The sequence below is a fragment of the Neospora caninum genome, chromosome IX, assembly GCF_000208865.1.
Source record: "Neospora caninum Liverpool complete genome, chromosome IX".
Classification (NCBI taxonomy): domain Eukaryota; phylum Apicomplexa; class Conoidasida; order Eucoccidiorida; family Sarcocystidae; genus Neospora; species Neospora caninum.
The window spans coordinates 2,319,810-2,335,422 of record NC_018390.1 but is presented as its reverse complement, the minus strand read 5'-3'; the positions used below and the strand labels follow the sequence as shown (position 1 = coordinate 2,335,422).

At 56.2% G+C, this 15,613-nt stretch overlaps 1 protein-coding gene across 1 annotated transcript; it reads right to left on the bottom strand.

Annotated features, from left to right (window-relative positions):
• Positions 1 to 4,696: 4,696 nt before the first annotated feature.
• Positions 4,697 to 14,869, bottom strand: NCLIV_041320 (ccaat-box DNA binding protein subunit B, related; the record flags this gene model as incomplete). The annotated part of the gene is made up of 18 exons (XM_003881041.1): positions 4,697 to 5,088; positions 5,450 to 5,537; positions 6,005 to 6,064; positions 6,388 to 6,636; positions 6,885 to 6,958; positions 7,237 to 7,407; positions 7,924 to 8,161; positions 8,390 to 8,424; positions 8,767 to 9,219; positions 9,785 to 10,142; positions 10,445 to 10,529; positions 10,824 to 10,914; positions 11,435 to 11,676; positions 12,056 to 12,261; positions 12,921 to 13,121; positions 13,437 to 13,769; positions 14,387 to 14,449; positions 14,726 to 14,869. 18 exons carry the CDS (start codon positions 14,867 to 14,869, stop codon positions 4,697 to 4,699), a joined length of 3,483 nt encoding a protein of 1,160 aa, XP_003881090.1.
• Between the last annotated feature and the right edge of the window lie 744 nt (positions 14,870 to 15,613).

The following is a 15,613-nucleotide window of genomic DNA, read 5'->3' as shown; positions in this document are numbered from 1 at the left end:
TCCGCTCTTTAATACAATATGGCCAACGGGCCAACAGACCGAAGAGACAAAAACAGAAACCGCGGTCTCTGCTGTTTCTCTGCATAGGCCTGGAAGCTTTTAGGCGGCGAAAAGGTGAAAAACCTGCTAAAAGACGGCAGAACACGGGAGGCTGCAGCGGGAAAAAAGAAAAACACCAGCCGTCGAGCGAGACGACGGGGACAGGGAGAGCGGACGAACAGGGGAGGGAGACGGGGATAACGTGCACAGTCGAAAGAAGAATGGAAGAGAAAGGAGAAGGCGGAGTCCAGTAGACGGGGCCTCGGTGACGGAAAAGAGCGCAACAGAGAAGAAGGTCTGCCTACACGGAGAAGGTGCGTAGAGAGAAGAAAAGGCGACAAAAATTAAAACAAAAGAGAATTAAACAGGGAGAGACACCGGCAGCCTGAAATGGCGAGCGAACACACCGCCGCGAGCGTTTGACGTCGGAGTCGCAATTTTGTGTAGATGTGGAAAGCAAAGAGACGTGCATGGGACTCTTTTGTGGAAAAAGATCCCAAAGATTTCCTGTGAGGACGCCGCTGACAAGAGTTGGAAAACGCGACAAAACTTCGATACGGCCTTGCACGAGTGTTCAGGCTGCGGGAGACAGAATTTTCAGCAGTCTCTGCGCGTTCGGAAACGATGTGACGCTTGGCATGTCTTGCAATTTGTGGTGCCGAAAAGGCAACCAATGCGTCTTCTCCCCCCTGGACCGTCTAGACTGGAAGGAAAAAGTTCAAAGACAAAAGGTGGAAACGAACAGATGCCGACTTGACGCGGTCGAGACTCTCGCACCGTCTCCGTGCTGTCTCCAGCAGACCTGCAAGCGAACGGCGGATCGCGATCGTGAGAAGAGAGTCCTGCATGCTGCTGCCTGGAATGGGCTCGTGGCCTTTCCGGTCGGTACCCCATTGGCCCAAAGCAGGCCGGAGCAGATTGAATGAAGGAAGCGGAAGAATGCTGGGAGGTAGCGACTGCCGACCGTGTTGCAGCAAAGCGTTGCGGAGCGCTGTTCGCAAAGAGCTAAGCAAGAAGCATCGCTGAAGACGAAGTGAATACATCGAAGTGTGCAGGGTGCAACGGGCGGGAAAAGCATGTATACTCTCAAATGAGCCTCGACGATGCGTCCTTCAAATCTCCTGCTCGATGAACGCCAAGTCCACAACCCACGACGCGGCTTTAAGGTGGAGTCGGTCTCTTTTCAAGGGGTCGAGGAGATCGGGGAAACTGCCCCGTCCCTAACTACGCAAACCCAGTGACAAGAGGTGACCATGGTTCCTGGGAAGCAGTGAGAAAAGTGACAGAAAGTCCGCCCCGCGCAACTCTTTCAACACCCTACCGGTCTCCATGTTCGCTTGGAAGCTGTACTCATTAACACTGTTGTTTAGTATAAGCATAGCGCCAATGCGGTAGTAAGATATAAGATGATGCGGAGAAGCAGCGAAAAGTGCTTCCTCCTCTGTTGTGTAATGTGCGCCGTCTTGGGCATTTCCAAGACGGAGGCATGTCTCCGCACTGCTGCACCCTTTGCCTGTTTGAGACACGAGTGAAGCAGACTGGCTGTCGATGGCACGGGGTCTTCAAGGAAAATCCCAGATGTCGCGAGAAGATTGCCGGGAACGGGAGCTCGAGGACACCGAGACACGTAAAGGCCACACAGCGCGGGTAGAAACAGGGAACGCAACTTACCTGCTGTTTTGTGCTACACTGAGACTGAACTTCCTTTCTCGACGCCAGATTCGGGATGTTTACGGGTGTACCATGAACAGGGTTTCTTACACAGCGTGAGTGTTTGCCTGTCCGCAGACACTAGGGATCAATGCAATCTGTAGTTTCCTCTGCACGACACGAGGGAGACGGAAATACACTGAGGAGCGCTACGGCGTGAACACGGTAGACTGGTTGTGGCCGGAGGAAATCGCAAGGCACCGGGGACAGTGAGGAATGCACCGCTGATGTGATCAACACAATGTGACTGAATCCAACTCGTGGGCCGTACCCGAATGAGCTCGATCCTGGGGCGCCTGCTCTAAAGAACCTGGCGGCAAGCTGGCACCTTTAAAGCTTGTTTCATGATGCGTCGAGAAATCCATTTCTGCAGAGGTGAAACAGAAGACTAACGAAGCGTTTTGCCCAGTACCAGTCTCTAGACAGGCTGTCCAGTAGCTGGAGACCGCACTCTGTACACGAAACGTTTTTAGAGTTCGTCCGGTGACCTCGTAGTGTTGAGCCTCCAAACTCGATAACGCAGCGACGGCGTTATATTTCTGGCGTCTGCCGGTACGCGATGAAGCAAGCGTTTACCATCTGTTCCAGCAATGGAGCTGCCTGTTGGGGGGGGACAACGTCGCAGCAGTTTGTATACCAGCGGACGGGAGAAGCAACAGTTCAGAGTGCTCAGACGCAGAAGAAGGATTCGACTCCGTGAGATGGCGAGTCGAGGCTGGCGTGAGGGCGTTTCGGCTTGACTCTCTCAGAGGACGCAAGGCAAAGTGAGAGATACATGTCCTTTCCGCGGGAAAGCAGCAAGACCAGAAAGGGTTCAATCCGTGTCACCCTCTGCAGGCTACTTGTTTAGCTCTTGCCGCGCTGAGGTCGAGCAGCTTCGTGGTGTGTGCTTGTTGCGGAAACCGTTTCATTCATGGATAATGAGAGGTGTGGACCAGCACTGCGCTCGGGCCGCTTCGCGGCGTCTGCATACGCTCCAAGCGAGACAGTTTTCATGCGCATGCTTGTCCCGCTTGCAGGGGTTCGCTGCCACAGCCGAGAAATCCTTTGTTGTTTCCAACGAGGACACGCAACGTTCCGTCCCGACGCCGTATCAGGGTCCGACAGAAACTGCGCAAGCAGGCCTGCGAAATCGCCTTTCCTATGCTGGGTCGAACTCTGTCCCTTGCGTGAGGATTCCTAACGGACCGACCGGCAGCGGCAGAAAGTGGGAACAGTGGAAGTTTTCCATCGCGGGTTTGCCGCGGCGGAGAAGTGTCTCGACGTACGAGACTCCAACGCTGGCTTTCTTGTTTCGTGGGAGGCGTGCGCGCCACTGAACTGCGTGGGTTCAGCTCGCGTTCTCGGACCCGTCGTGCGTCTTTTCGTGAGCGCAAATCCCAAAGAGGAGAGGCTGACGACGTTGTTAGCGCGGCACCCAACAGAGGCAAAACGGCGGCCAGAACCTCCAGAATTCATCAGTTCTTTCTCGATGGTCGCCCCTTCCAAACGAGGAATGGCGTCGGCAACAAAGAGGTGGACAGAAGAGAGAAGGCACCGTTCCGAAAGCAAGTGTCCGAGGTGTACGGAAGAAGCAAGTCAGAAACGCGGGATCACTGAACCGGAGCAACGTAGGCTCCGATACCTCTGTTGATCGGGTGTATTTTCACTCACTGGTTCGTCCTTCGCAGCCGTCCTTTTGCACCCCCGTGACGGTCCGGTGAGCGTATTTCACCAGTTCATCTGCGATCCCCCTGCCGGCGGTGGTTGCTCACTATCACACACCTAAAGGCTTGTTTGCTGAGGACTGGGTGGGGGAGAGAGTGCAGAGTCGTGTTAGGGCAGGGACTGAGGCAGGCAGACAGCCGGGGCAGCGGAAAAAGAAAAGCGAAGGGGCCCGAACACAAAAAGCGAGAGAAAACGAAACGCTCAGGCGGCGGAGGTCCAAACCCAAATCTGCCAGCGAACGCATGTCGCCAGGAAGACACGGAAAAAATGGGAAAAGCGCAGCACATCACCGAGAGCTAGACGGTCAAGGGTACAGCCAAGAAGGCGTCCGGCCTTGCCTCGACATCTCCCGATCGCCTACTTTTTTTGTGGAAATCCACCATGAATAGAAAATTGCAGAGTCCACGAAGCTCAAATGTCTGTGCAGCATTGACGCCACTCTCGAGAAAAAGACTCACGCACCGACAAGGAAGAAACGAACCGCCAAAACCACAGCCGTCCCACATGACAAAAGCAATAAGCGCGCCTGAGAAGCCCACGATAGAAGCATGGCGGCTCTCGAGCCTGTCTGCGTTCCATGAATACGCGGAGCTACAGCGAAGAAAATACACATGAGATACGGAAAAGCTGTGGCGAAAAACGAGCGAACAAGCTACGCCTTCGCACGGCGGGTCAGCTGTCGGTTCGCAACTGCATCAAAACGTTCCTGGCCAACTCAAAATGAAGTCAAAGAAAAGTGTACAGCCAAGCCATTAGACCTAACTCCAGAACCCAGTTCCCTCTCTTCTTGTGACAAGCAGATGCAGTGGATGTCAACGTGGATACCGAAGATATATTTACGCTCCTCAATACGTTGCTGGAAGTGTGCACACGCACCTGGAACCATCTCGCGATGGACGCACGCCGATGACCTTTCACTTATCGATCCTCGACACACATACGCACCCTCGTGTAATTATACACACACGCCCATATATATATATATATATATATATATATATATACACGGGTACGCCAAGATCCCTGAGGGCATCTCTCAGGGAGGGAAACGTCCTGACAGGGGACCATCCCACTGAGAGCTGCGCGTTTTTGTCAAAACGTGTGTGTCATCAAATGCATGGGATTGACGGAGGTAACACAGCGCAACGGAGGCTAAAAAAATGTCTGTTTGGACGGCATCTCGCATAGCGTCATGACTCTCGTATCCGTCCTTGCTCGCGGCTGCCTCCCCCTCATCGCTTCAGTCTGACGACTCGTCGCTGTCTATCTTTCTTAGTCTCTTGTTTCTCCGCTTCTTGCTTCGCACCTCGTCGTCTCCTTGTCCCCTCTTGTTTCCTCCCTCGTTTCGCTCTTCGTTCAAGTTGCGCTTCCTGGCGAGACGTTCCCCCTCACCCGAGCCTTCCTCTCCCTCAACGCCTCCCGCCTCTCCTCGTGCTTCGCCCGCTGGCCCCTCGAGTCCGAGCGTTTCTTTTTTCTTCTTCTCCGGGAGGGCCGGAAGCGCGAGAGGACTGTAATTTCTCACAGTTTCCAGAATGCGAACAGCTTCTGCGTCGTCGCGCGTGTGCCAGTCCGTGGGTGCATGCACAAAGGCAGAAAACGACGAGAAGTCAGGGGACCGTTCCAGGTGGAGTGCTGAAAAGAGCAGGACAGGACAGGATAAGCACGTGTAAAAACGACACTTGGAGACGTGCGCCGCACGTGGCGCTTTTCTGCCTTTCCCTCTTGACTCCCACCCGCCTGCATTTCTGTCGTCTTCCTATGACGCTCCTCTCGTCAATTTATGCCTCGCTGTCTCCATCTATCAGCCTCTGTCTCTCGGTGACCGAGTCGTTTTCAGCGGCCTGCTCGTCTGTCCCTTCGTTCGGTCGTCTCCCGTCCTCAGGCCCGCGCTTCTGTGTGCGTCTCTAGGCCTTTCGTTGTCTCCCGCGGCTTCTTTTGGCAGCCGTGCCGTCGCCGTTTTTCGTGTGCACCCCCTCGCCGTTGTCTGTCCTACTTTCTTCGTTGCAGGTGTACAGGAGACAGACGAACAACATCTGCGGAGAGCAGTTCGCCTTCTCAGCGCACGGCAGCTTCTTCGTCGTCTTGAGCAAACGCGAAACGGAAACATGCAAAAAACAGACACCATTAGTTCGCTGCGTTAACGCCCCACTTGATGTATCTCCTGGCTACTGTGCCAGTATTCTGAAGACGGGTGTCCGGTCTTCGAAAGAAATGTATCAACACAATAAACAGCCACGAAAAAGTGAAACGGCCTACATGTGCCTCGCGCATATATATATATATATATATATATATAACTGTAAACATGCGTGCATATATATATATATATATATATGCATGTGAATATATTTGTCCCTATCTAGGATAGATCCATGATTATACACGCGCATCAGTGCAACCACGCATGCGTATGTGTACACACGAGTGTAGCTCTGCATGAACGCCTGCGTCGCCTGACTGGAGCGGCGACGCGTCCACACTTCTCATGCCCCCGATCGCTTAACGACTCCGCTGCGTCTCGCCCTTCTGGTCGACGGCGCGCGGTTACCTCTGTACAGAGAGCCTCGAAGTCGACACCGTCGCGGCGGCCGTGGGGACTCCAGAGCGCCTGACGGGCAAAGGCGAGAAGAGCAGACGAGCACGAAGGCAGCGATGGCTCCGGCTCCTCGGCGCTCTCCTCCCAGGCCGCAGAGCGTAAGGGACCGGCGGGTCTGGGCCCCAAAAATGGACGGAGCGAATGGTTCCGTACAGAGTAGCATCAGGAAGGAGACTACCCAAAGCGAATCTCATGAGAGTCGTATAGCCAGCGACGTGTCCGGTCCCGCGACGGGGTTTCTGGCTTACTAGACACACACGCGAGAGCGTGAGCGTTGTTCCGGCTGTCAGATGGTGTCCACCTTTTGCGGCGCCAAACGCTCTGAGTGTGCTTACCAGTTCTCTGCACGATTCGCCCGATTCCCCACCGTCTACGCAACTGTCGGCATCGTCTTCTTCATCGGATTGTTCCTCGCCGGGCGTCGTGAGCACGTCGCGCTTCCGCTTTCGGCTGCGGGCCGAGCTCTCTGCGTCGCGATCGGCTGAGTCTGGTAGGACGCCGAGGGCGGTTTTCAGTGCCTTCTTGACCACGGCCACATCGACGTACCGAGACGGAATACTCAGCCGCAGTTCGCTAACTCCAACCTGGGAAACCGCATGCAAACATCCGAGACACAGCACGCCTCCACCCTGCGCGAGGCTCCCACGAACGATCCTCCCCGTTCTTGCGTGCTCCTGCGGCTTCGAACCTCGTTTTCGTAGCTTATATTCCGTCTCGCATCCGCTTCCCCGCTTCGTGCACACTTCCCGCATGCACGCCCGCTCTTTCACAGCCCTCCCCACGGCCCCGCCCTCGCCCGAGAGCTTGCCTTTTGAGGTTCCTCCAGCAGCACGATGTCGCCAAGAGACAGGCCCGTAGTCCCACGGCTGGCCGCGTCGCCGCGCTCGAACAGGCGCGCAATGTACGCTGCAGGCGCGCGATCGCGCGAGAGACGGAGAGCGACAAAAACACACAGAGAGGAGGAGCGCAAATTGTCGAAAGAACAGAGACATTCACATGCCACAGAGACGAGACGTCAGAGAGTGTGGCGAGAACGAGACGAGGAAAGAGCCTCTCCAGGAACTGCTGAGACAGACTCAGCGCCACACACATCCGCAGGAGAGTGATTGGCTGTTTTCCACAGTAGGGCGAACGCCAGAAACCCGCAACAGCCCCGTTTCGGCAAAGTGTTGGATTCGCCTTACAAGACGCCTGATCATTCTCGCCGCCAGCCCACGCTGTATCTGCCCAATCATTGTCGAGGACGCCTCCGCCCTCAAGCAGAGTTTGAGCCTTCGCGTCTGCTGCCTCGAGCGCTCGCTCCTTCAGCAGCGGTCCATGGGCCGCGCCCGACCAGAAACTGTCGTCGCCGAGTCCTGGACAAGAAAGCGAAGACGCAAACGCAGCGAAGCCCGTGTCAACGGGAACGCACATGCGCGATCTTCCTACGAGTCACACGCTTTAAGAGATAGTTTCAAAAAAACCAAGCACTCGTGAGATATACGCCTACAATTAAAGACACATTGACGCAGCGAGAGAGACGTGGATGCTTGCGTATGCAAGGCCCATACACAGATACAACAGCCGGGAGCTTCCCATGCCAAATCCCATTACACACATACACCCTGCCGACACAAGGAACCAATATACCAACTACATATATGCATATATATACATTCGTCACATATATTCATGAATATATATATACATATTTAGCAATGGAGAAACATGCAGACGTATACATTATATATATCTGCATACACAGACCTCTATGTACGGATGTTTGTATATATATATATATAGTTGACTACGCAGAGTAAGGTAAGGGTGGAGAGTTGATTGCGGAAGAGTGGTTGTTTGCGTGGATGCTCCGTCCCGCGTTCGCACAGTACCTGCGTCATCTCCTGCGTCGATGAACGTTGCTTCCCAAGGCCCGTTGGATCCTCGTCTGTCTCCTCGCCCAAACTGTCTCCCAGCTTGTCCACTGTGGGTATCGCCCTCGCCTGGAGCCCAGCCGTCGCTCAGCGAGGGGCCCGTGTGGCGGCGGAGACGGATTTCTTTGAAGGGGACCATCGCGAGAGAGACAAGAAGATGTGGCGAGTGGAGAAATGGCGAAGAAGTAAAATCCGACTAAAACCAACAGGACAAAGCACAAGAACGCAGCTCAGACAATTCCTCCGTCGGTCTATAGTTTTATATCCATAAGCCTATACGAATATATATGTATATATATATATATATGTATAGATAGATAGATATATGCGGAGAGAGGCAAGAGGAAAGGAGAGAGACAGCGGGACCGAACGAATCTGAAAAAGCTCAGGATCGAGAGGAGGCCCTGTGGGTTCAGTTTCTCACCGCAACTGTTACATTCTCCTGGGGTCTTGGAACATCTGAAAAGGAAACACGCAAAGACGAGAGCGTTGCCTGCAGCCGGGTTCCCACGGAAAGGGAGTGGACACGCTACGAAACGATGTGGTGCAGAAGCGTCCGCCGTCTCTATGCGGCACATCCGACGATCAAAGAGAAAAAATCCTCGGCAAACGAAGGCCCTCGCAGTGCGTATGGGTGCGGCTCGCGTCTGCCTCAGCCCTTCCATGTCTCTCGTTTCTCTTCGTCTCGCTGTTCTGTGTGGTCCATTGGTCCCACTGCCTCCGGCTTTCTTCGCGTCCACCACCCCGCACTCGCTTCACTTTTGTCTCAACCGTCTCCCCTGTGTTCTCTCTCCGACTTACAACACTGGAACTTGGAGCCAAGCGGCAGGCCTGCACTCTTGGTGTCCAAGTTCGTCATGTCTACGCGGAACGGATTGAGCATTTCTCTGAACTGTTCCTGCTTCTTCATTTGTCTCTCCTTCGCAGTAAGACGCGCGGCCACAGCCGGCCCACGCGGCACCGCCGCGCCACTGCCTCTCGCCAAGAGCGGAAACGTATCGGAGGCTGCCGACGCGGACTCGGCCCCTCCGCCTCGCTGCGAGCCGGGGTCTCCGCCGTCCGATTCGCCTCCCAGAGACTGGGGCCCGTCGGCGCGAGAGCTGCCCTGTGGTCTCGCCGTGGTCGGCACGAGCCCGAAGGCCCGTTTCGCCGCTAGTTGGGCTCCTTGCCCCCCCCCCGGGACTCCGAGGAACTGCGAGAAGGCGGGGACGAGGCGGTCGAACGAGTAGGACTTGGCGTGCGCGCCGCTGCTTCCTGCAGGTGGAAAGGCGAGCGTAGGAAGGCATAAGGACAACACAGCAGCCAGCGGGGCGCCGGGATACAGATGAGGCTTCAAACCGAACCATGAGACGGCGCAGACAGGCCTCCTGTCTCGCCCAAACGACTCTGCTGGGTGTGGACGACACGGCACAGACAGAGCGGACGACAGTACATCCGCAGTTGTTCGACACTGCCATCATGAGATGCGGGCACTCCGTCGAGGGCGAGCGGCTCACGGTGAAGGAGCGGCGTGCTCAAAACACGCGGAGCGACGTACGGCGGAAGACGAGGGAATCAGAAGCGAATCCGACCCCTAAAGAAGCAAGCTAAACGGGACTACAGAACGCAAGGCAGACGGCCCGCGGTCGCACGGACACAAAGTGAATCGGACGAGAGAAGAGGGTGCGAAGCGCCAACGTCCGGCAGAGTGCCGCGAGAGAGGCGCGCTTCGGAAACGAGATGAACTCACAGGCAGAAGCCAGGGGAAGGACGCGAGGCGCGAACGACTAGACGCGACAAGGCGTGCGGTACTCCGCCGTCTGTCCCTCCGTTTCCTTACCGCCAGCACCATCGGTTTGCTCATCATACATGAACCTTTCGCTCTCTTCGTCTCCACCGTCTCCGTCCCTGACTCGCCCGTCTCTCCCCTGCCGCTCCCACGCCTCGTCTCTGCTTTCTTCAGGGTCTCCAGCGGGTCCATCGCAGAGAAAGTCCATGCCGCCATCGCCGAAGAGCTCGTCGTCCTGTGGCGCTTCCGGCGTTTCGCCTTCTCGAGCCTCCGACGCGGCACCATCGAGGCAGGCAGCAGCGTCGTCGCTCATGTAACTCTCGCCGACCCGCAGCAGGTGCGCCTCGTCCTGGGAAGTGTCTGGGAATACACTGTCTCCCAGCTTCGCGTCCATGTCCATATCGAGAGCCTGAGGGACGCGAAGCAATGCGGCAGCAACTTCACAGGCTGTCCCGTGCGTGCACGGACGAAACGGCGGAAAGGCCAGATTTTTTCTCTTCGCCAGTGACAAGGCGAGCCGACGCCTCGACGAGCTGGAGACGCCCGCGTGAGACGGAGTAGGAATGGGCAAAAAATGCGCAGATGAAGGTCGAACACGCACAAGAAGAATCCGATGGCAACGGACCGTCGGAAACGGAGGTTGGGGAACGGTTTTCAGGACGTGACGGAGACAAACAGAAGCGTGACAGAACCGCGTTTTTCGTCTCTCACTTCATCGTCTGCTTCGAGCTCGTTCGCCTCGTCTTCCACTTCCGAGACAGCGCCGGCGGCCTTCGCGTCGCGACCGCGCCTCAGGCTGCAGACGGCGAGCCGTCGACAAGAAACAGAGAGTGGGGAGAGACGAGACACTCCACGAAAGAGGCGGGGGAAACCGGCGGCAGGCCCGAAGAGGCGACCCGGGCACAGACTCGCGCACAGGGGGGCAAACGAGCACAGCACGATGATGCCCCCAAAAGGGAAGGAAACGCGAAACGCATACGAACAGCCAACCCCGGAACAAGACAAAGCGCCACCGAAGAAGGGCCAGCTCGAGAAACAGGACGTGACACGTGTCGGGCGAGCAAACTTGGAGCTGAAGGCTTTCACCTACCTCTGCAGAAGGCTGCGAAAGTGCCCGATGGGTTTCTCGCAGATGTCCAGGGAGAGAACGGAGGCGGGGGTGTCGCCGGCGAGGAGAAGATCTGCAAGGAGGGACAAGACACAAAGCATGCCGCCGAATAAAGAGGAAAAGGCTCACGGAGACGCGCACGCGCGTGGACACGAAACCAAAGTGGAGGGCGACCGCCTGGAACGATCTGGAAGGACACACGCTGCTGAGCAGTTCTCGACGAACGCCAAGGAAGCGGAAGAAGCGCGAGCGCCAACGACAGGCGTTAGGCGTGAGACGGCGACCAAAGACGCGAAGGCTGTCGACAAAGAAGCCGAGGGGCGGAACGTTTCTCCTCATCTTTAAACAATCACGAAAGAAGCACACGCAAACACCCAACCACGGCAAAACCCCTTATGTGCGTTTCTGGGATCGGAGATTTCCCTCAAGCGGGAAGATGGCCAAACACGCACCTGCGGCGCGGCAGGTGTCTGCGGCCTCGAAATCGCCTGCGATCTCTTAAGAGCTTCTGAGAGAAGACCCGATCGTGCTGGGTCGCGACAGCCTGCATGCAACTGAAATGCTGAAGGTGAGTTGCCTGTTCCTCATCTTACCTTTTAGAAAGGCGCAGTCGACACTCGGTTCCGGGATCTTCATCGTCCGTTCCGGCGTCTCGCCTTCTTGTGTCTCCTCTCTCGCGCCTTCGCCCTTCTCTCGGTCCGCGTCGTGTGTCAAGACGCCTGTGGGGAAGGCTCGACATTCACCGTCGAGCTTCATTCGCAGGGACGTGTCGACCTCTAGATTCGCCAAAAGAAGTCCTTTCGCCCCTGCCTGGTCAAACATTCCCGAGATCTTCCTGAAAAAACCGAAAGGCATACATTGGACATGCACGCGAAGGCGCATGCGCTCAGGGGCACACGCATGGAGAGATCGCGACTCGACAACAGCGGTATCCTGACATATATGTGTCTGTGAATATTGACATCTCTCTATACAGAGATATGTACAAATACTGGTCTTCGGACACAAGGACAGATACGAAGCAAGACTAAGGCGCCCCTTAAACCAGAGACATCGACATGAGCAACAGAGGCATCTATCCGCTGCATGCTTCGAAGTATTTGTAAATATATATATATATATATATATATATATGTATGTATGTATGTATGTATGGGTATGTATTGGCGCGTATTGCTTGAAAGCCTTTGCGGTTTTGTTCGATTGGAGCTTACAAGAAATAGGGATCGACACAGCTATCCTTGTCAATCTGTGCCTCAGTAATTTCGGATGCCGGGGCAAGGGTGCTTGCTCCTCCCTTCTTGAAAAGGAGGAGCTGCGGGCGGTGGCGGCCCCGGCGCGCCGGGTGCGACGCGGCCTCGCCATCAGCCTCGTCTTCGCCTCCCTGGCCTTGGCGCGACGCGCTCATCAAATTTAACACCTGGGAACGCGAACGAAGGGACACGCGTTGAACGCAACGCGACGATCAGGCGCAAAAAACTTGGAAGATCAGGCGCAAACGCGAGGACCAAGCGGACGCAGGCACAGAGGGAGCGCGAGAATACTCGAAAACCTACGATAGCGAATAGGAGCGCACGGAAAAGAGGAAACGACGAGGGCCAGCAATATAGAGCGACTAGGAGGGAACAAGGGGTCACACCAGAGAAGGAAACAGGTCGAATACGAGCGACAACGGAGGAGCGGGAGCAAGAGAGAACAATCACGACACCAAATAAAGAAAGCCATAGGGAGAACACGAGGAAGAACAGGAGGGAGAAGACGTGAAACTGGAAGAGGAGAGTGAACGGACGAACGCGACGAGTGAGCGGTGAAGTGGACAGGCATATGAGAGGTGGCTCAGAACGTGTCTGAATCGTTCAGTGGAAATATATGCATCTATGCATATATATATATATATATATATGCACCGTGACGGCTGTATACATCTATATACACATGTACATACGAATGTATATGCATGTTTGCATGACGCAGCCATAGAGAAGCGTGTTCCTTGACAGGCCAGGCCGTTGCGAGCTCCTGGAACGCCTCCCTTCATTCCGCCGGACCCAAGAAGATGCATACTTCACAAATGCTCACATGATAGGTTTGATCGTAGACGGCCTCGACGCGGTAGCCGTACACGCGCGTCGCCCCTTCGACAGCAGAGGAGACGTGCGTGAATGTAATGCCTTCTTCCCCTTCTTCACCTCTTCCTGTGCGTGACATGTCTAAATTGCTCTGGAAATCTGGAGAGGAGGCGCCGTCGAGCAGGGCCGGCTGCTGTGCATCGTTACCGTCCTGATGAGACAGAGGAAAGTCCAACAAAAGAAAAAGTGGAGACAGCACCGACGCGCCGTTCGTATCTGTCTTTGTCGTGTTGCTCAAAGGTAAGGAGAAACAGTGAGCCCAAGAAGCCGCGTTCATCGAGGATCGACGGCATCTGCCTTTTCCCAACGTCTCCCCGTGTGCACATCGACAGTCGTCGAAAACCCCGCGCCCAAGCCGTGAAAACGAGCGCCCGTTTCCCCCTGCGCCCCTCCCCTCCCCCAGTGTCTTGCTGTTTCGGGCGCCTCAGATGCCGTTTGGCGTGTCCTGTTCCTTTCGTCTTCCCACCGTGAGAGCTGCGTGGTCAGTTTTGACCAGCTGTTGTTGAACGACGAGGGCGAGGCGGTCGATGAGATCCACCTGAAAGGCGTTTTTCTGATTTATGCGCTGCATGCTAACGGTCTTCATGTCGTCGAAGAACGCGCGGACCAGCAGGCGCCCCGCCAAGCCCCGCCCAGCGCCAGGCGCTGCGCGCGCGGGAGGCCGGGCGAAGGCGGTCGAGCGCGGCGCATTGGAAAGCGGGAACGGAGCCGGGAACGCGGAAGACGGATACGACGCAAGCGAGGACGAGGAGAGATTTAAGCCCGACGCCTGGCGGGAGAGAGCGGCCGAGGCGGAACCCTGACGCGGACGAAGGCAAAGACAGAAGGGAACGGCACACGACGATGGAACGGTGCAGAGAACACAGCGGCGAAGGGCCAAGGAGACGCTGACAGGCGGGCGGAGACACCTGAAACCGAGCACAGGTAGACGGCGAAGGGGAAGAAGAAACGTGGAGACGAGACAGGAAGGGACGAGCGCAGACGGCATAGCGAGGAAAGATGCGAGCGCGCCAGGAAGAAACGGGACCGAGTGAAGAGGGGAGCCACAGCCACGAAGCGGTAGGGCGGGTGCGGCCTGCAGCGTTTGCCGACGAAAAAAGATGGGACACCAGGGCGAGATGCGAGGACACAGGAGAGCACGAGAATTGAAGACGTGGAAATCACGCGCCGGTGGGCATGCATGGAGGCACCCGATACCGACCGCCTCCGCGTCGAAAGCAGCGCTGAGCAGTCGAAACCGGGAATCTTCCCAGGAGTTGTTCCACCTGTAAGAAACGTTTGACGTCAGCGTATGGTAAAGAAAGGGCTGCCGTGACTGGCCAAAAGCGCGGATGAACCCGGCACGGCCCGAACCTCCGAGAAGAGAGGGAACAGGACATGAGGCTCGAGAGAAAATTTCGATTTCGCTTGCCTCACCCCCAGGACAGCGCCGCCGAGAGATCCCACGCCTCGAGCACTGTCGCGTCCTGACGCGCCTTCCTGCAACGGGGAAGGAACCGAACCGAGCGCAAACGAACAGGATGGGCAGAAGACGAAACGCCGAAAGCGAAATAGGGAGGAGAAAGGAGAAAGGAAGCGGCAGCAGGAGGGAAAGGCGAAAGGCACAGGGACCTATGGAAAAAAGCATGAAGAGAAGAACGGGAAGAAAAGGGACAGAGAAGGCAAACATTGAAGGGAAATACTTCTGAGAGAGTGGTGAGAGGCAGGAAGGAAAGAAGCACGGAAGAGGCTGGACACACGGAGAGAGAAACGTACACCTGCTGTGGGGAGAGGGGCGGACCCGGACGCCACGCTGACGCGGCGCTTGCCATCAGGCCGAAAGCCGAGGCGCACGACTGGATGTGTCTCCGAGCCCGATTGGGCGGCATTGTCTCCTCCGTCTGTGGCCCTCGCCACCATCTGTTCGCCCCTCTGTCCCTTTGGCTTCGCCGCCCTATATCGGTTCGCGTCTGCTGCGAGCGGAAGAACTAAAGAGGAAGCCGCGGGCCAGGGAACGGAGAGGCGAGCGGCCGCGAAAGAGGCAAGGCACACACAGCGGCGGGGGGGGGGGTTGGGGGGGAATCGCACGCAAGACGGAAGAAACGAGGAACTCCAGGCAGAACAGAGAGAGGGGGAAGATCGCTAGGGGTAAGAGAGAGGAGAGGAAGAAGAAATGGCGGTTGATGGGCGAACAAGAGCGCACGGCGATGAGGCGACCAGCTGTGCGTTCGAAAAGGTGGAAGGAAGGAAGCAGGAAGAGAGGCAAGAAACCGGACTGCGGAGAGAGAGAAGGAAAGCAACGAAAAAGGGGAAGGAAAAGGGAGAACTGGAAGAAAAGATGGAGAAAAAGAGGAAAGGCACAAAGGGGGCTCGAGAGAGCACACAGGTCGGCGAGCCAGCGACGCACCGAGCAGACGAAGCAAGACGATAAAAATTCTTCCAAACATCCAGTCCACGCCGATCTAAAGATACGGCGCAACCGTTCTACGAGGTGGAGAGAAAGACAAAGCTGGGGACAAAAGAAAAAGAACACAACCGTTGTGTGTCGCCGTTCGTGTCGATGGTAGCACTAGAGTCACCGCTTCTCTCCCTCCATTTTCGTCGACTTGTACACACCCGTGTGTCTTGTCTGCATGCGGCTCCTCCGGGAGAAACGACCTTCAG